The sequence below is a fragment of the Cornus florida genome, unplaced genomic scaffold, assembly GCF_030987335.1.
Source record: "Cornus florida cultivar Cherokee Brave unplaced genomic scaffold, ASM3098733v1 CherokeeBrave_3.0.0_Hap2_Chr11, whole genome shotgun sequence".
Lineage (NCBI taxonomy): Eukaryota > Viridiplantae > Streptophyta > Magnoliopsida > Cornales > Cornaceae > Cornus > Cornus florida.
The window spans coordinates 80,926,301-80,949,086 of record NW_026775581.1 but is presented as its reverse complement, the minus strand read 5'-3'; the positions used below and the strand labels follow the sequence as shown (position 1 = coordinate 80,949,086).

At 33.1% G+C, this 22,786-nt stretch overlaps 3 protein-coding genes across 3 annotated transcripts; all 3 read left to right on the top strand.

Moving 5' to 3' along the window:
• The first annotated feature begins 556 nt into the window (after positions 1 to 556).
• LOC132283050 (uncharacterized) lies at positions 557 to 10,741 on the top strand. Its single transcript, XM_059784929.1, has 3 exons — positions 557 to 1,488; positions 7,885 to 8,140; positions 9,944 to 10,741. The coding sequence occupies exons 1-3, from the start codon at positions 1,183 to 1,185 to the stop codon at positions 10,345 to 10,347; spliced, it is 966 nt and encodes a 321-aa protein (XP_059640912.1). The 5' UTR covers positions 557 to 1,182; the 3' UTR covers positions 10,348 to 10,741.
• Positions 10,742 to 19,590: 8,849 nt separating this feature from the next.
• LOC132281395 (secreted RxLR effector protein 161-like) lies at positions 19,591 to 20,211 on the top strand. Its single transcript, XM_059783104.1, has one exon. It carries the CDS (start codon positions 19,591 to 19,593, stop codon positions 20,209 to 20,211), a length of 621 nt encoding a protein of 206 aa, XP_059639087.1.
• A 1,115-nt stretch (positions 20,212 to 21,326) lies between these two features.
• LOC132281394 (putative disease resistance protein RGA3) lies at positions 21,327 to 22,616 on the top strand. Its single transcript, XM_059783103.1, has one exon. The coding sequence runs from the start codon at positions 21,327 to 21,329 to the stop codon at positions 22,614 to 22,616; it is 1,290 nt and encodes a 429-aa protein (XP_059639086.1).
• The last annotated feature ends 170 nt before the right edge of the window (positions 22,617 to 22,786 follow it).

Genomic DNA, 22,786 nt, shown 5'->3' with positions numbered 1-22,786 from the left:
ATATATTGAATTATGTCAAATCAATGTGATTGTTTTATCTTTCTCCTTTTTTATTTAAAGTAAATATCAACGAAAGTTGATACCATCTTGATGCACTTTCTTTATATATCATATTTTAAAATTTACTTAAATTTAGCTATAATTTTGATTTTATTTCTCTTTTGAAATAATATTGGCCAGTAAAAGTTCAAAATAATCTGGAATTTTTTTTTTGATTTTGATTATTATTATTAATTGATTGCTAGTTATAAAATTAGCGGCAACATTGAATATAATTAGTTTCTTAATGAAAGACATTCGAGTTTTTTCGTTAAGAAATGGAAAATTGGAAAAAAACAACATTGGTGGTGGATTTTTGAATTTAGTTAGAAATATCTATAAAAGGTAAGAATTTGTTGTCTTAACAAAGGACTTATTGGCATTTACCATTAGTGTTTATGCAATTTCAAAAGTTTAAGCGTCTAATTTGCAAAAAGACATAAATTTAGGTACCATTTGGCTAAAAATTACAACTATATAAGCTTGCTTTCGTGTTCCTCCATTACGTTATCTGTTTTTTCGGCCTCCTCTCTCTCTCTCTCAAACGTAACAAGCTCCTCTATTCCAAAACGAGAATCCAACCTAACAAAACCCTAATTTTCTCTCCCCATATCTCTTTCTCTCCCTATCTCTCTCTAATGCCCAGCCTTTTCTTTCTCAATTTTCTTTAAAACTATTCATCTTGATTATATATATATATATATCTTTATCTCCGACTTTCTCTATCAAATTTCTCTCGCTCTCGATCTCTCTTAGAAACCCTAATCATCCGCTTGCACATCATCATCAAACGAATTTCTGATCTATCGAATATTTCAAATCACAATAGATTACATAACAATCTTCGTTACATCTAAATTTCTCTTTCTTGCACAGAAATATTTATATCTTCATTGGTAATCCTAACAATCTTTCAGAAACCTCTGATGTTATTTTATTTTTTAATTTATTAATTTATTAATTCAATAATCGATTGGGACAAACTTCTCAAACGATAATTTTATTTTGCTTATTTTTGGATTTTTTTTTTCCTGAAATAAATTTTTTTCTTAGCTTTCTGAAACTCATATCAAATTGTTAGAAACTTTCTGGTATTCCAAACAGTATTTGGGTTCTTGTTCGTTTGGGATTAGGAGAGAAACAATGGGAGGTGGTAACAGGAGGGACGACGGATCGTTGGTGATCAGCCATAACAACGTGTTTGCAGCGCTTGAGAGTCTTAGGAAGAAGAAGAAAACTGATAAGTCAAAGAGCAAGGGTTCTTCAATTGCCCAAGCGAAGGAAGCAGAGAATCAGGTTTACTGGGCCCCTGCGCCACTGAAGGTGAAATCGTGGGCAGATGTTGATGATGAGGACGATGACGATTATTATGCGACCACGGCTCCTCCTCAATCCGTTTGGGGTTTGTCGGCACCTCAGCCTGTTGAAGAGAAATCAGCTCCTGAAGAGGTGAGATTTTGAATTTCTTTCCGTACATTGTCAACCATTGAGATATACATTGTATATATTTTCTTCTTTTGATGGAGGTCGTATGTTGTTTGCCTTTGAATCTGGTAACATCTGAACACAGCTTGCCTATTGGTTGTTTGTTTTTGTTTTTGTTTTTTTTTTTTAATGTAAATTTTATGGCAGTTTGTTGAGGTATCCAGGAGTAAAATACTCATGATTGCATGTACCTGGATTGCATCTTGCTGACTAATTTATACCATTTGGGTTGCTGATTAATTTATATGTATGTTGAAGTCCTCTTCTAGTAGTGTATTTGTTGCTTGTTTATCATTAGCTGGTTATGTGTGCTGTCCTAGTGATACCCATTTATTAATTGTGTTTAAGGTTTAAAATAAGACGTTTTAAAACTAAATATATATGATTTCTTATTATTAAGATTTCATTAAAAGGCCCTCAAGAGGGGAGCGCTCCCAAGAGAAAACCAAAAAATCCGGCCAACTAAACCTTTAGACTATCAACAAAATCCACAAAATCCCCCAAGGATTTACAATTCCACCCATTTACTCCAAAAAACTAAAGTACTCATAGGATGACCTATTTGAGAGACCAAATAGGAGTCTCCTCTCCATCGAAGAGAGACCAAATAGGAGTCTCCTCTCCATCAAAGGACCTCCTATTCCTCTTACGTGGCCCCTCCAAGCATTTTTGGCTTGGCTATCCACCACTCCAAGCCTCGATCATATCTACCGTAGAACCAGGAGACACTCAATGCCGACCAAACATAGCCAGGAAGATAGACTAAACATCCTTCGCTGCTGGGTGATGAAGAAGAAGGTGGTTCACCAATTCCTCCTCCTTGCACGTGCAACACCAGGTCACCACAATCTGACGCCTCCATTTCAGATTTCCTAAAGTGAGAATCCTCCCAAGGGCAGCAGACCAAAAAAAAAAAAAAGAGCCAATTTCAAAAGGGCTTTCGATCTCCAAATGGCCTTCCAGGGAAAAGTAGGCCCCTGAATCCCCAAAAGGCTCTGGTAGAACGGTTGGGCTCCAAAAACTCCTCTTGAGGAGCATGTCCGAACCATCTCATCCATACCTTCCCCCTCCACCACCTGGCTGTACAACAATGCTAAGAACTCTGGTACCTCCGTAATCTCCCAATCATGGAAATTTCTCAGAAACTGCAGTTCACTTGTTGATATTTCCTACGTTCTATTTTCACATCATCCCCACTATTTTTTTTAAAGTTTTTCTAAAGTTACTTTCCATAAATTCAGTTTTTGTTCTACTTACTTTAAACCATCCTTATTCTAAATACTCTCTTAGTTGAGACATCTAATTTGACAAATGCATCCTGATCTAGTTTCATCAATTAAAGAATATCAATAACAAATAACTACACATGAAATTTGTGTTTTGTGGTAAAAATATGTGCTTTATTTTTGCATCTTAATGACTCTGGCCATTTTACAACCACCTTTTTTTGTGATGGTTGATCATTGTTGACTAGACTCGAGCTTTGAAACATTGAAGAAGCTGATCAAAACCTCAAGAAGATTGTGGTTGTAAAATGACTATGATTATTAAAATGTGAAATTCAGTTCAATAAACTTGGGTTGGGTATGCCTCAATTAGCAGGCATGATTTATTACTAAAAAAGACAACACCTTGTTCCTTGTGATCCTTAGGTGATTCATCGTTGCTAAAAGGTGGAGGTTGTATTGGTATTAATATTATTTTTACCTAGTTGAGAGAAACAATCTATGTAAATGCTTTGAACTTGAATCTAGATACAATATATATATATATATATATATATATATATATATATATATATATCCATACAGAGGCTTCTTATAGATGAGGAGGCGCTTTGGAGTGAGGGAACTGGTTATGTGATTACAACATTAATTGTCTTTGGATCGCCATGTTGTATGCATGCACGTTTTTCAGTTCTCTTGTCTTAATGTATAAACTGAGTATGACAAAAGTTCATAGTTTCTGCACTAGCACTTCCCTTTGTCCTGGTGCCTCAGATAATGCCTTCATGGAAGTGCATAGGACTTAGATGGGGTAATTGCATCTAATTTAATTGTCATGTTGTATGCATGCATGTTTTTCAGTCCTCTTGTCTTAATGTATAAACTGAGTATGAAAAAAGTTCATAGTTTCTGCACTCCCACTTCCCTTTGTCCTGGTGCCTCAGATAATGCCTTCATGGAAGCGCATAGGACTTAGATGGGGGTGATTGCATCTAATTTAATTCCGCACAATAATTTCCTAATTTAAGATTTAGTTAAATGCATTCAACCCCAATGAATCACCAGTCAAGTACGTAATCAATAGGCACTTCATCAGGCAAGTTATTAATCATATATGTTATTATGTTATCACACAAGATAAAACACACTAGAGTCTTCAGCAGTAAAGATTTATAGTCACTAGTGGTAGGACTTGCTGGTTACATATTAATTATAGAATCGCCAATCAATTATTTACTTTTGGCATGCAACTTTAACTCTGCCTTTTATTCCACTTGGCAATGTAACTTTATTGGATGCTATCCATGGCAATTAATTGCTCCAAATGACCTGCCTTTTTGAGTAGCCATTTCTAGTTAACTGTCTGCTTTTTGGGACATGTGCATTATGAAATGGACACACCAACATAGAAAATTCTACTAAAGTAGATACGGGTGCGGCGATATATGAGTATAATTTTTTCAATGTATTCATATAAAAATGTGACTCTGATTTCATTTTTATATCTTTATAAAAAGAATTGCACAATGTGGAAGATAAAGCTTGGCAATATTGTAAAGATTATTATATAATTACTACTCTCTTCCTATATTATTTATGCTTACAATTATACTGTTGTCTTATATAAAATGGTGTCTATCACATGCTTGACCTAGGTTGCCACATGTGCAATGTCAAAAAATTTTGAAAGGAAAGATTGGTTACAAGGTTAGGGCCATCTTATTTCCAGGAGTGGAGTGGGAAGGTTGTATGATGGCATCGGTTTGTGGTTTTTTTAATATATTTTGTTGGGTTAAGTGCACTAAACCCCCCTGAACTTTCTTCTCTTTCCCAAGAAACCCCCCTGAACTAACTGAAAGACACTTAACTCCCTTAACTATCTCTTTTGTTGCAAATCGTTAAATATCCGTTAGAAAAATAACAGAAACCACAGCATGCCTGTCACGCATGGGGCAAAATTTTTAAAAAGACAAAATTAGCCCTTATATTAGTTAAGAGATAAAATATTATAATATATATATATATATATATATATATATATATATATATATATATCATATTTGTATGTTCGGCAAAATAGGCCATCTTCAGTCTCTCTCTCTTTTCCTACTGGTGAGACAAAGGTAGAATCAGAGCAGCCAAAGCTCTCTTCACCAAATCACCTTCAACAGTTCCAATGAATTCGCCATCTGCGAGGTGGGTATTGACCAGAGAGTTGGTCGGCGACGATGTGGAGGATTGCGTCATCTAGCGAAGCAGGGAGGTCTGAAATTGCGAAGTATACCGAAAAAAGTGTCGGATCCTTGCCAAAACGCGAAAATAACACTGCATATAATAGGTTACAGTCGAAGTGCCTATCCTAACACGCGTGAATAGCAGTTTTTGAACTACTCCAATTCCATCATTCTACTCAATTTGTTATCAATGAAAGAATTCCCTATATCAATTTCCAGTACAAAATCCTTATATCAATCACTTAATTCACTAATCAAACACCAAATTGAATCAACTGAAGGAAACCCAAAATTGAATCATGCCCACAACCGTCTTTTTGATTGGTACCGCAGTGGCCCTTTGGTTGGGTATTGGTGCAACATTACCTATTGATAAATCCGCTAAAAAATTCCACATAATTGGATGAATTTCAAAAGACACCCAAAAAAAAAAAAAAAAAAAGAAAAGTGTGAATCAATCAGAGCTTAATTTTGGGATTTTTGTCAGCGAAATGTGATGAAATTTAACTGGGTAACAAGAGGATGAAATTTTGGTTCACCTGAGAAGGAAGAAGGTGAAGAGAGAAAGTGAAGACGAAAGGACAATGAAGCAACCCAAAAAGGAGTTGGGTCTTTAGTGGCCAAATTTAGAGACACAAAGCTTTTTTTTTTTTTTTTGGAACTAGTTAGGAACGTAAGTGAAGCCGATGCGGTGCAAGCTTGTATGCCACCACTTCAACACAGATTGCCATCGTTACAAACGCGATTGCGCTCTCTCTACCTCTCCTCTGTGTTATCCTCTGCAACAATGGAGGTTTTGCTACACAGTCGATCAAAAAAAAAAAAAAAAAAAAAAATTTGATGTGCTGTCACTTTGTAATTGGAAATTGAAATTGCATGTGCCACATAAGCAGCTGAAGATAAATTGAACTTAAAACGACTTCGTTCAACTAAAGGGCCAAAAGGTAATTTAACTTTTCCGTTAACGGCTATTAACCTTTTGTCCTTCAATGCAACAAAATGATAGTTTGGAGGGTTTTACTTACTTCAGGGGGGTTTCTTGCAATTGGGTCATAGTTTAGGGGGGTTTAGTGCACTTTACCCTATTTTGTTTGACCAACTTTTCACAAGTTCAGACTTGTTATCTTCCGACCTTTTTTTTTTTTTTTTTTTTTTTTACATTTTGGCATTGTTATTTATTCTGAGAATAGATTATAGTTTCTTTTACTTTTAATGAATCTGTATTCTTCTTGGCTGTGCTATTATTTGATGATTTATCAAGTACTATATATCAATTTTTTGATTGTACAACAGGTAATTAAATTTTATTTATTTTTAACTCTAAATAAAACTTTCTTAAATTTGGGCACATTTATGCTATTATATGTTGCGGACTGAATGTTTTCATTGTGCATAATGTTATTGATCAAAATCAATCTATTCATATGCCTATCGGAACCTATTTATTATGATTTATGCTGCTCCAGTGTATTTTTTTCTTCCTTTTGATTTCTTTACATGACTGGCAAAATTAGTGGTCAATATCCTTAAATAATCTCTGCTTCTTGCTTTGTTATTTCTTCAAGCACATGCTCACTTCTCTTTGTTTTGTTCCTTCACTTAAACCTGCCACTACCTTTTGGTGTCATAATTTTTAGTATTCTTTCTCCTCTCATCATTCTATATGGACGATTCCTTTGATTATTCTATATGGACGATTCCTTCAGTTGTTCTGTATGGACGATTTCCTTACCATATGCTTTCTTGTTGTCTCCTTTAGATTTATATTGAGCGTCAGATTCAAGGTTTTGTCAAAATTGGAATATTAGATGTGATAGATAGAGGTCTTAAAACCAATCAAGCATATGATATATATATGTATATAGAAATCATTAATATGTGAGACAGACTGAAGATGGGAATCTTTTTGGAAAATGTAGGATAGAAAAGAAGTTCAATTATTATGCTTCGTTTGGTAGGAGGGATGGGAAAATGTGGAATGGAGAGAAGTTATGGATGAGGCATCCCTAGAAATGAAAATGTCCATCCCTCCTCTAGTTTGTTGGATGGAAAGGAATGAAATGGAACATATTATTATTATTTTACCATTAGACCTTAAATACATAATTTAATATATTTAAAGGAGGTTAATAATATCATTTCAGTTTTATATATACTATTCTCTCTCCTTTTCAGAACATTTTTGGATGGAAACGAGATGGTGGGCTTGGAGGGATGCCTCGTCCCTCCCATCCTTCTCCCTCCTTCCCTGATACCGAGCGGCAAAGGTAGGCAAAATCTAAGTGAAAGGCTTGAGGGAAAGGACAAAACTGAAAGATTTGTTATATTTATATAAAAATACTAGTAAAAAGTAGAAATACGTATCTAGATGGAGTGTATGAGTGATCAGGAAGGCTTGCCGTGCAGGTTTGTGAGACCCCCTTGCATGTGGAAGGGGGACTGGGAAAGCTTTCACTGGGTTGGAGATTGTACATTGTAACCGGTTATAAACCTTGAAACCATTTTTTAGGTTTCTGCCAAGCTTTTTTGCCTTCAATCTCTCTATTTTTATAGAGCCTAAAACTTATCATGTGATTAATTAAAGGTTTCCGTCGCAGACTTTGAAAAGGTTATAGAAGTCAAGATTTTATAGTTTTTCCTTGAAGATTATGGAAAAGGAATATATGGAAACATTGTTTTCGTTTTCTATTTGCTTGTTATGGTTACGAAATAGTCATTATTCAAAATTATTCTTCTACTTCTTCCTCCTTTTTTTCTTTTCTATATATATAATTTGTAAATGAGTTCAAATACCGGTCTTTTTTAAATGGCTGTGAAATAATTAACTAACATAGTCCTGATGCTGTCCCTTCTAGTTTTGATGAATGACTGACAAGATCCTTGTTTTTTTGGAATTGCAGGTAAGTGAAAGTGAAGAAGATATTCTTGATGAAGGTGATGATGAAGTGGAGGAAGAGCATGACCTGGAACCAGAGGTTACTGTACATCCTAAGCCAGTGGTAAAGAAGGCTGCTGAAGTTTCTTCAGCACCTAAAGAGGCAGAAAGACAACTTTCTAAGAAGGAAAGGAAGAAAAAGGAGCTTGCAGAACTTGAAGCCCTTTTGGCTGATTTTGGAGTTGCCCCAAAGGAGGAAAATGGCCATGATGAATCTCAGGGTAATAACTTGATCAGTTACATGTTAGACACCAAAGCCTCTTGTTCTGCTCTCTTATATAGGTTATTATGATTTCTCTGCATTTGATTTAAACTTGTGCTTTACATTTCATTACTGACCTACAATCCAGAGGGTGTCTCTTTTGGGAGTTACTATTACTAATGCATAAGACAGGTCTTTGATAGGATGAAAATTAAAAGTTATTGATCTTTGAGTATCCATGTCGTCTAATTAAACTGATGCAGTTTTTCTGTTTAAACTTTATTGATGCAATTAAAATGAGGTTACAGAAGGTTTGTTAAAGCTTTAGAATATACGGAAAGCATTTGTCATGCTTTTTCATGGGGTATTTGGAGTTTTCTTTTCTTTCCTTCCTGATCTAATCTATCTCACTTCTATTTGTAGCATGTGAATTTGTATTACGTAGATCCTCCTATTCTTCGCGACGTATCCATGTTGAAACAACACAACATGGGGGATATCTATTAGATACACAAACCAAAAGCTGACATCCCGATCATCTGCATCCGATGACGGAGGAAGAAGTAATCCCAAGTAGTTGAAAGAAAGGCTTTGTTGTTGTTGTTGTTGTATGGAAACCCACTTTTTCATTACCATAGCTGAAAGAGATAGTGTATCTACAGAAGAGAGAGCAAGGCTCTTTGACCCTTACTTTAGTTTAGATGCTGCTTGAATGCCTTTACGTCCTGCAGCCACTTTTGGAGACACCTAAACTGACCATTGAAAAGCATTTGCATTCATTTTGTCAGTGCCCAAGCCCAAGTTGAAGCTTATCTAAAGCTCTTTAACCAGTTCCTTAAGGATGAGAAAGATAAGATTATATTGCGGTCCTATCAGTGCAACAGCTGGTACACTCTTTTAGTACAAAAATGATGAGTTAATTGATAATCATAGCAAGTTGGGAATACTTGTGAAAAATAATTTAAATAATAGCAAGTTGGGAATTCTTTTCCATTGAGTGGGGTCATTAATGAACTATATCAGCATACATTACACATTTATATCATGCAATATATTTAAATGTGTAGGACGTGCTTATGTAGCCATATTTAACTTTTAGACACATTTTAAGTTAAGTCTGTACATCCTAGGATTGGAGATTGAAGGAGGTTGGAGACTTGGTCACACATACCAGCAGGACCTGATACACTTTCGTTCCATAAAAGTTCATGTAATATGGATGAAAATAAACCCGATGATGTTGCTGAATTTTATGACAAAAGCATGCTTGTTCCTTCAAGGAATTGGCAAACTCTCTCTCACATGCACACACACACACCAAGTCAGCACCCTTTCATCCATGCATCCTTGAATATTGTAATTCTATCTTTTCTTCTTCGTCAGTGACTCAGTGCCATCTTCAAATTGGTAACTGTCTTAATCAAAAGACACATCCTTCTGAACTCTGAAGTAGTTTTTTCGTGAATGATTCTCTTGTGATATTGCTATAAAATTTTTTGGTACATGAAGGTCTACTAAAAGGCTGTCTGGGACCAATTGCATAGTGAGTATATAGGAGCTTGAAGTCAAAACTGTTTGTACGATGTAGAAAAAATTTCAGTCAAGAAAAAGGATTGCTATCATCTTTTGTCATATTTACTAGTTGAAAATGGGGCTACAAATTTAAGTCTTATGTCTTCTTTGTTGTTAATTCTTGTTGACCATCGGAAAATTTGATATTAATTTTGTGATCCATTTTCAGTTGGAGAAGTTTCAATTTCTACCATAATTGTAATTCAATTTCTAAACTTGTAAGATCTGCTTCCTTTGGTTGCATTTGCAGATGTTGCAAAAGAGAAGAAAGAAGGGGGACCAAATGGAGATGGAGATAGAGATACGGAGAAGAAAGAAAATGGCCCTGCAGAGTCCAAAAATGCTAAGAAGAAGAAAAAGAAGGATAAATCTTCCAAGGAGGTGGTGAAGGAATCACATGATCAGACCAACAGCTCAGATGCAACTAATGGACCAGTGAATGCTGCTGGGACCGAGCAAGCAGAAGAAGATGCATCTACGGTTGATGTAAAAGAGCGGCTAAAGAAGATGGCATCTGTGAAGAAGAAAAAATCAGCTAAGGAGAGGGATGCTGCTGCAAAAGCTGCTGCTACAGAGGCTGCTGCAAGGAGTGCAAAGCTTGCAGCGGCAAAGAAGAAAGAGAAGAACCATTACAACCAGCAGCCGGTGCGGTAGAAGCTCCAATTGTTTTGACATACATATGAACCATCGTTATATCTGATTTTGTTCATTTGCCAATACGAAATAAACAGCAGCGGCTCTGGGCTCTGGGCTCTGGTTTCGTAAAAGATGACCTTTAGTAGTTTTGCCATGGCATTCACTTGCCCTTTCCGCTCATTTATCATTGTGATATCTTCTACTGCCCGTGACGGTTTTGCTCATTGAGAAATCATTTCCTTTTTGGTACTTGGACCCAATTGCTCCATTGTATTATAAGAGTACTAATTTCCCCATCGTCGTGTACCTATTGATCTTTAAAGTTGACGATGGCTCCGTGAAAAAGGTTTTACATTTTCGTCTTGTACACTCCTTTCTACTGAAATGGTACCCAATTCTTGTTTGGAGAGTCCCCTTTTTTTCAATTAGCAAGTTTAGAAATAGTTCAACTGAATGCTAACCACCATGCATTTCCGTCTATAGTCGGAATTTTCATATGTTGACGATCAGGAAAGAGTTGGAAAGAGTAATTCTCTCCTTTGCTATTTGCCCATCAATATGGAGGTGTGTATATAGGAACATAATTTGATCAGTTTTGGAAGAATTTGTTGAAAGTTAGGGTTGAATTCATGGTTAGAACAGTTTTGGAAGAATTTGTTGAAAGTTAGGGTTGAATTCATGGTTAGAACATAAAAATGTTTCTGGACCCTTGGTGGAAAGGGTCAGGCCTTGACTCGAGCTTTTTAGGCCACAGGATTGTAAGGCAATTTGATCAACCACAGAACCGAACGAAGGTTGGGTGAGGGTCAGCCCAGGCTCAACCCAGGCTATTAAACCTCTAAAAGTAACCCAACCCAAGCCTTAATCTAAGCCCACCAACTCCAGCCCAACCCACATTCAAAATTTTGAACACAGGCCGGGCTACCGTGTTAGAGAAAAAAGTTACTTTATGGATAATTTTTCTTTTTAAATGGAAAGCAAATATTTAAAAATTTACAAACAAAATTTCGAGGTTTTAATTCTCCAAATAATTAATTTACAATAATTTAAGATTTAAAGAAAAACTGAAAAAAAAAGAAAAGAAAAAAGATTGATCACGATGGTAGATATATATGATATATTTAAAATTATAAATATATAATAAAAAGGGGTTACATTTGGGATTGGGTTTGTCCGACTAAACTTAGTTTTTCTTTTGTCTTTTTCATTATTGTTGTTGTTCACACACACACACACATACATTTTGGACTCTTATCCTTCTATTTTGAGAGCTACTAGAAAATAGCACTGAATTATAAACTTCGGTCAACTAAATTAAATTTGAGTCAGAGAATTTTTAAGCATAAGTCCAATTGTAACAGTAAAAATGATTGTCCACTTTCATGAAGTAATGGGTTCGAACAAGTTGCAAAACTTGGAACTTCTGTTATCAAGCTTACCATGTTTGTCATGTGGCATAAGTTTAGATTGTTATATATATATATATTTTTGGAATTATTACATTTAAATGGTGCTAATGATTCATATTTATCATTTGATGGAGTCAAAGTCTTATAGTTTTAAAAAAATGAAGACGTTATCTCACAGAAATACCACATTTAGTCGCATAAATACCTCTTTTTGTGCATGCAGATACCACTTTTTGTCATCAGGTACTATTTTTTGTGTTGCATATAAAAGTGGTACCTGGTATACAAAAAGTGGTATGTATATGAATAAAAGTGGTGCCTCTATACCCAAAACAAAAGTGGTATCTAATGCACAAAAAGTTGTACCTTTGTGAGAGTGAACAGTGTTTTTTCATGTCTATTTCAGCATTTTAGTCAACTTCATTTTTTCGAAATTGTGAGATTTTGATTCCATCAAATAATAAATATGTGTCATTAGCACCATTTATATGTAATAAATCCCTATTTTTTTCACCTACCCAAACAAGACATGTCAAAGTAAAACAACTGTTTTAAAAAGTTAAATAATATTTTATTTATCGTTGGCAAAAAAACTAATACACACTTTGCTCATTTAAAAACTCAAATCCTCACCATTCACTTTAGAAGGTAGAGAAGATATCACAAGGCCTTTTGTAAAAAGAAAACTATATTCATACTTCATTTTACACTCTTTCACTAGTTTGTTTGCTTTTTTTTTTTTTTTTTTTTTTTTTTTTTTTTTTTTTTTTCAGAATTACATAATTTAATATTAAAATCATTTATGTAGTCTACTCTTACATGTTAACTGCGTTCTTTTTTATTTTGTAAGAAAATTGACTAGATTGCCGAAATATAAGAATGAGGTGCAAAAATCACATCCTTTGAAGGAAACCAAAGTAAAAACTTCCTCTTGTTGTGATGAAAGAAAATGGATATTTATCCTCCTACAATTTATACATAAATATATGAATTTTATTTTATTTTTACAATACGACAATTACAAAGTATTTTCTCAATTACTTAGGGTTAACTACATGATGCCTATATTTTTATTTCACTCTATTTAAGGCTTTAATTTATTATAAGACATCTAGTCCAATGATGTAACCTCTTCATCCTCAAAGAGGCTTGAAGAGTTTGATGGGCAAAAAATGTGTGTGAGTGGTTAAAAAATAATTCTTATAATCTCAAGAAAGTCTTCCGAGCTTTTGTGGTGTTCTCAACCAAGTATATCCTCTCATATATGAAAAAGTGCATTTATTTAGTAGGTCTAATCACTGTGTGTCAGCATTCAATTAGTTGGTAGTAGCATGCCATCAAAATATGAAGAGCATTAAAGTATTTCTCCATACATTCACAAGCTTAAGCTATCACATATTTTTTCAATAGATAGTCGAGCAGACATTATACCTCTCCTCTAATTTTGGCATGAAGTCTTTTATTCAATTCTTGGGGTGTTAAAAAAATCGAAATAAAAACAAATCAAGATTTCAAGTCATCCAATTCATTCTAAAAAACTAATCTATAAAGCAAAAATTTAATGGGAAAGATTGGATAAATGTGAAAGAAAGAATGTTTTAGTTGCTATGTTTGAGAGTACCAAATCACTGATTGCAACAGAAAAAAGTAGGGAATATTAAAAAGTTTATCAATCTTAGCTAATAAAAGAATCTGAATTAATCCTAGTGAAAGAATATAAGGAAATTGCTTTGTATAAATCTTGCAACAGAAAAAAGTAGGGAATATAGAAAGTTTTTCAATCTTAGCTAATAAAAGAATCTGTATTAATCCTAGTGAAAGAATACAAGGAAATTGCTTTGCATAAATCTCGATTCCCAAGTTAAGTATCATGTATTCCTTTCTTCAATTTCTAGTTTTTCATTTAATTAATCTTCTACCTTGAGAGTAGTCATTGGTATAACGATTTGAAGGCTTAAAGACATTCTCTTATGCTTTCCATAAGCTTGTCATGCGCACGAATATATATATATATATATATATATATATATATATATATATATATATACAAGAGAAAGTCACGTGTAAATGCACGTAAATAAAATTTTGTAAACATTATATATATATATATATATATATATATCACATTATTATTAAATTTATGAAATCATAACAACCTTCAAAATTTAGTTTAAAAAAATCACTTTGAAGAGATAAAACAAAGTTTGTTTTTGTTTGCTTATACATATCAAAGAAAAGTGTAAAAAAATTGCCTTCAAAAATAAAAAATTATGATATATATATATTAGAATCAACTTTATAAAATTACAAAGACATTAGAATCTAGTAAAAGGACAACTATTTGGATTATAAGGTCAAACTCAATGTTACTCCACTTGATTGTTAAAAATATTATATATAGAATATTAAACATTGAAACTTTAAAGAGATAGAGAGTTATGGTTGATACGCGACAAAAGGAAAAAAAAATATAGAGATTTTTCCTTAAAAATAAGAAATTAAAATGAAAAAAAAATGAAGCTTTGGAGAATAAGAGTAAAAATGCTACACACATCTAAAACAACACAATCCATTTATTAATTTGCAACAGAACAAGCAAAGGAAAATTGCAATAAAGAATGATACCTAAAGTGGAGATGTTTTTCTTAACCAATGAGGATTTGCAAGTCGAGGTCTAGTGGACTAATAATAACATAAGATTTGATGATGAACTTAAAAAAAAATTTAAAATTTTGATTAAATAACATATCACAATAATAAGCCATTCTTTAAAATATATAATTTATAAGTGGGTCAAATTAACAAATTTATAAAATCCTTTTAATACTTATTTTTAGAAAAGGAAATTAAAATTAAAAAAAAAAAAAAAAAAACCAAACTTGAGAGAGAGGTTGATTAATTTTGCACCCAAATGCCTAGGTTTCAAGAACTATAGTAGATTATATTAAGAGATGTGGGAACGAATGATATGATTAAATATTAATTAAAAAGATATTTATAAAAGGCACAACTCCTCAATAGTAACAAATTTGGTGTTCTGAATGCACAACTCTTAAATAGTTGTTAGTATCAAACTATTAAGAAATAAGAATAACAATTGTACTTAAATACTAATTAGGAATAAAATTTTAAAAGTCACCACTCTTCAATATTAAGATATTTGAAAGCACACAACTCTTGATATTTGAAAGCACACAACTCTTATAGCAGTTAATACCCAAATTATTGGTGACTCTTAAAACATGAAAAGTCACAAAACAATTATTTATTAAAATAACTGCTTTAAATTCTAAATAATCATATTAATTCTGAAAGAATGATTGATTGATAACCATTAGAAAGAAATATAAAAGACACAATTCTTAAATAATAGTTAGTTAGTAGTTGTAATTGACCACCAATAACCTAATTTATAAAAGGTAACTCTTAAAACATAAAAATACAAAAAAATAATTTTTAAATTTAAAGATCTACTTTTAAAATGTATATAAATTTTATAAATCCAATAAAGCTATAGATTTATAAATATAAAAAAAATAATAGTTTAAATGTGTATGAATATTAAAAATTTATGCAACATTGGTACTGATCATTAAGATTGGCAATGAGAGAAAAATGATTCACCGTTCACTTTCGAAATAGAAAAGAACGAATTTTAACATGCAAATGAAAATATATAATTAATAATTCATAAAATATTTATAATTTATTCTCATAGAATTTACAACATAAAATAACTAAAAAATTATAAAAATAGTAGAACAATAAACATTACACAATTGTTTCTTTGTTTTAATACTTTAAAGTTCTCATGCTCTAATATTGCGTCTCCTTCTATAATGTGAGCACTTTAAAATTTTAAAAAGAAATAAAAAACTGCCATATGAATTTTATGTGCAATAAAAGTAAGAAATAATAAAAAATTAAAGAAACTCATCTTCATTTGTGACTCAATAGTGTTATCTATTTTCTTAAAAAAGATAATGCTAATATATATTGTGTATTATCAAAAATTATCTTAAACTCCCAACGTAAAATTCTAGTAACACAGGAGAAACAGATTTCTTTATTAAAAACATTGCAAGAAACATACCTTCCAAAAAATAAGGCTGATGCACATGAACCAAATTATTACTCTCATGTTTCAAAGTTGTAGTTTGAACATTAGAAAAAAACATGAGACAAGATCTTTTTACATAGACAAGTAGAAAGGGAGATATAGTTTGTAACATGAGTTCAACTTAGACATCATTTATATAAGATATATACAGATTTTTGGAAAATATGAATGTAAAATTGACATTATATAAGTTCTAACGAGCAAAGTTCTACAGTCGCGAACTTTCAATTTTCAAACAAACAACTTAAAACTGAAACGACACTTATAAAATATTTAAATCGAGTATATATTATTATTATTACCAAAGATTGTATATAAAAAATACAAATAAAATTAACAGTTGTAAAGTTTCAAACAACAACTTAAAACTGAAACGATTCTTATAAAATATTAAAATCTTGTATATATTATTATTGCAAAAAAGTGTGTATAAAAAATACAAATAGAATACACTTTTATAGGGTAAATAGATATATGTTTATATGTATGATTCATTGGGATTATAAATTGAAGAAATAAATAGGAAAAACAATGTCTCTATATACAAGTAAAGTATGGTTCCAGACATAATATTATTCATAGATATTCTCTTAATCCAAACATCGAATTTGACACATGTATCGTGATCTAGTTTCTTCAATTAAAGAATATCAACAACAAATAAAATTGAAATGGAATTTGTGTTTTGTGGTAATAAGGTGCATGGGATTTGTATTTTGTATGACAAAAGTTCATAGTTTCCCTTTGTCATGGTACCTCAGATAAAGTGGTTAAGGAGGGAGTTTTGCTTTTCCTTTTCACGATTATTTTGAAGACTCATTGAATACAATTATAAATAATATATTGAATGGAAATATTATTATAAAACATTTACATATTTATATTAATTATCTTGGTCGACCAGTTTTTTTTTTTTAAATCTTATTATTATTCAATACCGCTCTCACTAAAAAAAAAAAAAAAATTCTGGCTTCCGTCACAGTAAGTGAAGATAAATATTTTTATGAGATCTCAAAAGTTATGTTCTAATTAAGTTGAAGAAAATTATAAAGCAATGTTGGTAGGAGAATAAAAATAGTAAGGAGGGTGATAATTTTCTTAAATAGTGGTCCCTAATTAATATTACGAAGAATTTTCCTCTCTTCTCCTCTAAACGCAAGCCCGTAGTGACTGAACCACAAAAGATTTTTCTGTTATTCTTTCTCTTATTTTCTATTTTGTCTTATATATTCTTTAGTAAGCTTGCCTTACAAATGATAATTAGTTTAACAATTTATGGACAATCTGTAAATTATATGATCAAAATGGTTAAAATTATAAATAATTAAATGAGATGGAGACTTGGATAGCTCAGTGTTTGTTTTGGTGGTTAGTTATCTGGCGCTATTGTTGGGAGGGATGAGATTGATGTGCTATTTTATTTCTTAATGCGAAGATGTTGGGACACTAAACTAAATTCTAGAAATTTCTGAATATTGAGTGTTGAAAGGTTCATTGTCTTTGGAAGATCGAAGGCCATATATTAGGTTCATGTTCCTTGAAAGACTAAAAGATCTTAATTAATATGTATCTAAAGTATTCATGTATCTAGTGAATTCATGTACCCACAAAGCTATATATACAGTCCTATGTATTGTATATGAAGAAGAGAAATAGAAAGTATCATTTCAGAAATTAGAGTATCTTCTTCTTTAAAATTGGCTCTGATACCTGGAAAATAGAATAGAAGAAGAAGATATTCTAATTTCTGAAATGATACTTTCTATTTCTCTTCTTCATATTTTCAACACAATACATAGGACTGTATATATAGCTTTGTGGGTACATGAATTCACTAGATACATGAATACTTTAGATACATATTAATTAAGATCTTTTAGTCTTTCAAAGAACATGAACCTAATATATGAATCTTTTTCCTCTCAAGCTCCAAATTGCTAATATTTCTTGTTTCACTAGTGTTGACAAAGGAGACTCCAAGTTGTGGTATGACAGGTTTGGACACTTAAATTTTGGAAGTTTAAAATTTTTGGCGTTAAAGAAAATGGTGGAAGGGCTGGTATAGATGGAATTTGTGAAGAATGCATGCTTGGAAAACAACATAGAGATCCATTTCCTTCACAATCCTTGTGGCGTGCCAAGCATCCATTGGAGCTTGTTCATATGGATTTGTGTGGCTCATTGCTGATTCCATCTCTTGGTGGTAATAGATGTTTTCTTCTATTTATTGATGACTTCACTAGAAAAAATTGGGTTTATCTTCTCAAAGAAAAATCTCAATCATTTCAAGCTTTCAAAGATTTCAAGGCCAAAGTTGAATTTTTTTCCGGTTTTCCAATTAAAACATTAAGAAGTGATCAAGGGCGTGAATATCTTTCCAATGAATTTGAGTGGTTGTGTAGAGATATTGGCATACGGCATGCGTTAACAGTTAGATGTACACCACAACAAAATGGTGTGAGTGAAAGGAAAAATAGAACGGTTATGGAAATGGCAAGATGCATGCTTAAAAACAAAAAATTGCCATCAGAATTTTGGGCGGAAGCAGTCTCTTATGTTGTTTATTTGATCAACAGATCTCCCACAAAAATTTTGAAGAATCGTACACCTCATGAAGCATGGTATGGAAGAAAGCCTCGTGTTCAACACTTGAAGATTTTTGGAAGTGTTGCTTATGCACATATTCTGGATGTGATGAGAAATAAGCTTGATAATAAGGCCGAAAAATGCATTTTTATTGGGTGTAGTGAAAGATCCAAAGCCTATAAGCTATACAATCCAGAAACAAAGAAAATTGTGATTAGCAGAGATGTAAAATTTGATAAAAATGCTTCTTTTCTTGATTCAAAAACAGGTGGTTCTTCAAATGCCACAATTTTTGTTGATTTTCAAGGTGTAGAAATTAATGGTGATTTGTTTTCAACATGTCCCTCATCAAGTGAAGGATCCTCTCAAGGCTCTCCATCTTCTCATGGGAGGAAGATAAGAAGCTTGCAAGAACTCTATGAATCTACCAATGAAGTGAATCCAGACAACCCTGTCTTTTTTGCTTTCTTTGCAGGGGAAGATCCAATCTCTTATGAAGAAGCATGGAAAGAGGAAAAGTGGAAGAAAGCAAGGAATGAAGAAATTAATGCCATTGAAAAGAATGGCACATGGGAGTTGGCTAATCTACCATCAAACAAAAATTCCATTGGTGTGAATTGGGTTTTCAAGATAAAGGTGAATCCCAATGGCTCCATTAACAAGTACAAAGCACGGCTTGTTGCAAAAGGTTACAAACAAAAAGAAGGGGAGGATTATGATGAGGTATTTGCTCCAGTCTCTCAACTTGATACCATTCGTTTGATAATTTCTCTTGCTGCCTAAAATGATTGGAAGTTGTTCCAAATTGATGTTAAATCCGCTTTTTTGAATGGGATCCTTGAAGAAGAAATTTATGTTGAATAACCCCTTGGGTTTGTGAAAAATGGGGAAGAACACAAGGTGTATAAGCTTAACAAAGCTTTATATGGCTTGAAGCAATCCCCACGAGCTTGGTATAACCGCATTAATTCATATTTTGAGAGAAATGATTTTCAAATGTGTCCTTATGAACACACACTCTACATCAAAAATGATTTGGAAGGAGGCTTCATGATTGTGAGTCTTTATGTTGATGACTTGATTTTTACCGACAATAATCTGAAATTGTTGAAGGATTTTAAAGTCTCAATGATGAAAGAATTTGAAATGACGGACTTGGGTGAGCTACATCATTTTTTGGGCATTGAAGTTCATCAATCTAAAGAGGGAATTTTTATTTCTCAAGAAAGTTATGCTAGAAAAATTCTGGAAAAATTCAAGATAGAGCAAGCCAATCCCGTCTCAACACCATGCATCACCGGAATAAAATTAAGCAAAAATGGTGAACTAAAGCTTGTTGATTCTACCATGTTTCGAAGTTTGGTTGGAAATTTGATGTACTTAATCGCTACAAGGCCGGATATAATGTTTGCGGTAAATTTGGTTAGCCGATTCATGGAGAAACCACATTCAAGTCATTGGGAGGCTGCAAAAAGAATTTTGAGGTATGTGAAAGGAACTACTGATTATGGTATTTTTTATCAAGCAAACATTGTTCCAGTTAAACTTGTTGGCTACACGGATAGTGACTTGGCGGGAAGTATTGATGATAGTAAAAACACATCCGGCTATGTCTTTAATCTTGGAAGCGATGCAATTTCATGGAGTTCGAAGAAGCAAGCTATTGTGGCTCTTTCTAAAATGGAAGCGGAGTATATTGCTGCCTCACTTGCCGGTTGTCAAGTCATTTGGTTGCAAGGTATTTTGGAAAGTCTCAAGCACAAGTAAATCAGTCCAACTATATTGTTGTGTGACAATACTTCAACCATTTCAGTTACAAAAGATCCAGTTCTTCATGGGAGTCTAAGCACATCCGTATTCGTTATCATTTCTTAAGGGAGCTAGTGAATGAAGAAGTTATTCATGTCAAATATTGCAAAATAGATGAACAAATGGCGGACATTTTCACAAAGCCTCTTGGTGGACAATTCTTTAAAAGAAATGTTGCAAGATTGGGAGTCAAAAGTAAATTTGGTTTACGGGAGGCATTGTTGGGACACTAAACCAAATTCTAGAAATTTCTGAATATTGAGTGTTGAAAGGTTCATTGTCTTTGGAAGATCGAATGCCGTATATAAGGTTCATGTTCTTTGAAAGACTAAAAGATCTTAATTAATATGTATCTAAAGTATTCATGTATCTAGTGAATTCATGTACCCACAAAGCTATATATACAGTTCTATGTATTGTGTTGAAAATATGAAGAAGAGAAATAGAAAGTATCATTTTAGAAATTAGAGTATCTTCTTCTTCTTCTGTTCTGTTTTTCTACAGAAGATAACAAAAGTTGATCAGTTATTGATATATAATTACTTAGGTAATACTTTATGTAAATTGTTTGAAAAAAAATGAAAACTATAAAATAAAATATTTTTTTTGGAAAGTATAAAATTAGAAGTTTAATGTTTTGTAATGAGACAGCATGACTCACTGCTAAATATTATTTATCTTTTTGTGTCATATAGATTTTGCCTAACTATAAAATAAAATATTGTCGTCAAATATATTGAGGAAGCAGTGTAAAACAATAAAAACTGCTATTTAGATAAAATAAAAATTGAACAAGGGTTTGTTTCTTCTCTCTGACGCAATAGTTTAGAATATACGCTTGCCTTCCAAATAACCCAACTCCAGGATTCCTTGCTTTTGAAGATTTAGCAAGGCCAACATTCCTTGCTTGCCAATAGCAATTGCCTTTCTGATAAATATATATATATATATATATGAATGGTTGAGTAATGTTATCTATAAATATGGGTCATGCCAGTCTTCCGCTTACTGCAACCTCATACCATACCATTCAAATACTATTGCCTCTCAATAACTCCAGTAACCTTTAAAAAATGGCCGACGCACTTCTTTCTGACGTTGTGACCGAAATTGTGAAGAAGTTGGGCTATTCTGCTCTAGAAGAGATCCGATTGGTGTGTGGTCTCAAAACAGACACTCGCAAATTGGAGGACACCATTTCCTTTATCAAAGCCGGACTTTACGACGCGCAGCAGCAGCCCGCCAAAACCAGCCAGGCTAGTGATTGGCTCGAAAAGCTCAAAGAAGTCGTTGATGATGCCGATGACTTGCTGGATGACTTCTCCACGGAAGAGTTGCGGCGAAAGGTGATGACTAAAAACAAAAAGGCCAAGAAGGTACGTGTTTTCTTTTCAAGCTCAAACCAGCTGTTTTTCATTGTTAAGTTGAGTCATAAAGTTAAGGCCATTCGTGAGAGACTAGATGCCATTGCTGCAACTAAAACCAAATTCCAGTTTAGTGTTGAACCGCCTACAGATATGCAACTTCGGATGAATAGGATGGAGGATAGTCACTCTTTTGTGCCTGCTGAAAATGTTATTGGGAGGGATAATGATAAAAAGGCAATTGTAGAATTGTTGATGGACTCCGAGGTTCAAGAGAATGTGTCAGTGGTTGCAATAGTTGGGATTGGGGGGATGGGAAAAACCGCACTTGCACAATTAGTATCTAGTGATGAAAATGTCAAAAAACATTTTGAAATTAACATGTGGGTGTGTGTTTCTGAGGACTTTGGTGTGGAACAAGTAGCAAAAAATGCCATAGAGAGTGCAACAGGCAAAAAACCTGAGGACCTTCGTATGGAAGGGGTGCAAAAGAAACTTAGGGAAATAATTAATGGGAAGAAATACTTCCTTGTGTTGAATGATGTTTGGAATGAGAATCGTGACCGATGGTTAAAATTGAGAGATCTGTTGAAGAGTGGTGCAAAGGGAAGAAAGATTCTAATAACCACCCGCAATAAATTAGTTGCAACTACTTCAGGAGTGAATTCACCTTATGTTTTAGAAGGTTTGTCAAAGGACGAGTCTTGGTCTCTTTTTAAGCAACATGCATTTAAAGAAGAGAGCGAGTGGCGAGTGAAAATAGGGAAGGAAATTGTGGAGAAGTGTTCAGGAGTACCTCTAGCAATAAGAGTTTTAGGAAGCCTATTATACTCTAAAGACACAATGAAGGAGTGGTTGGATTTTAAAAATAAAGATATAACAGAAATAGCTCAAGGGGAGAATACTATTCTACTAATATTAAAGTTGAGCTATGATCACCTTCCCTTGCATCTAAAGCAATGCTTTGCATTTGTTGCTTATATCTTAAGGATCACGTAATTGATAAGCAACAATTGATTCAATTGTGGTGTGCACATGGTTTTATTCGGTTGTCAAATGAAAATCAAGATATGGAGGATGTTGGAGATTTGTATTTTATAGAGTTATTAAGAAGGTCCTTTTTTCAAGATGTGAGACTAGATGAATTTGATAATATAACAAGTTGTAAA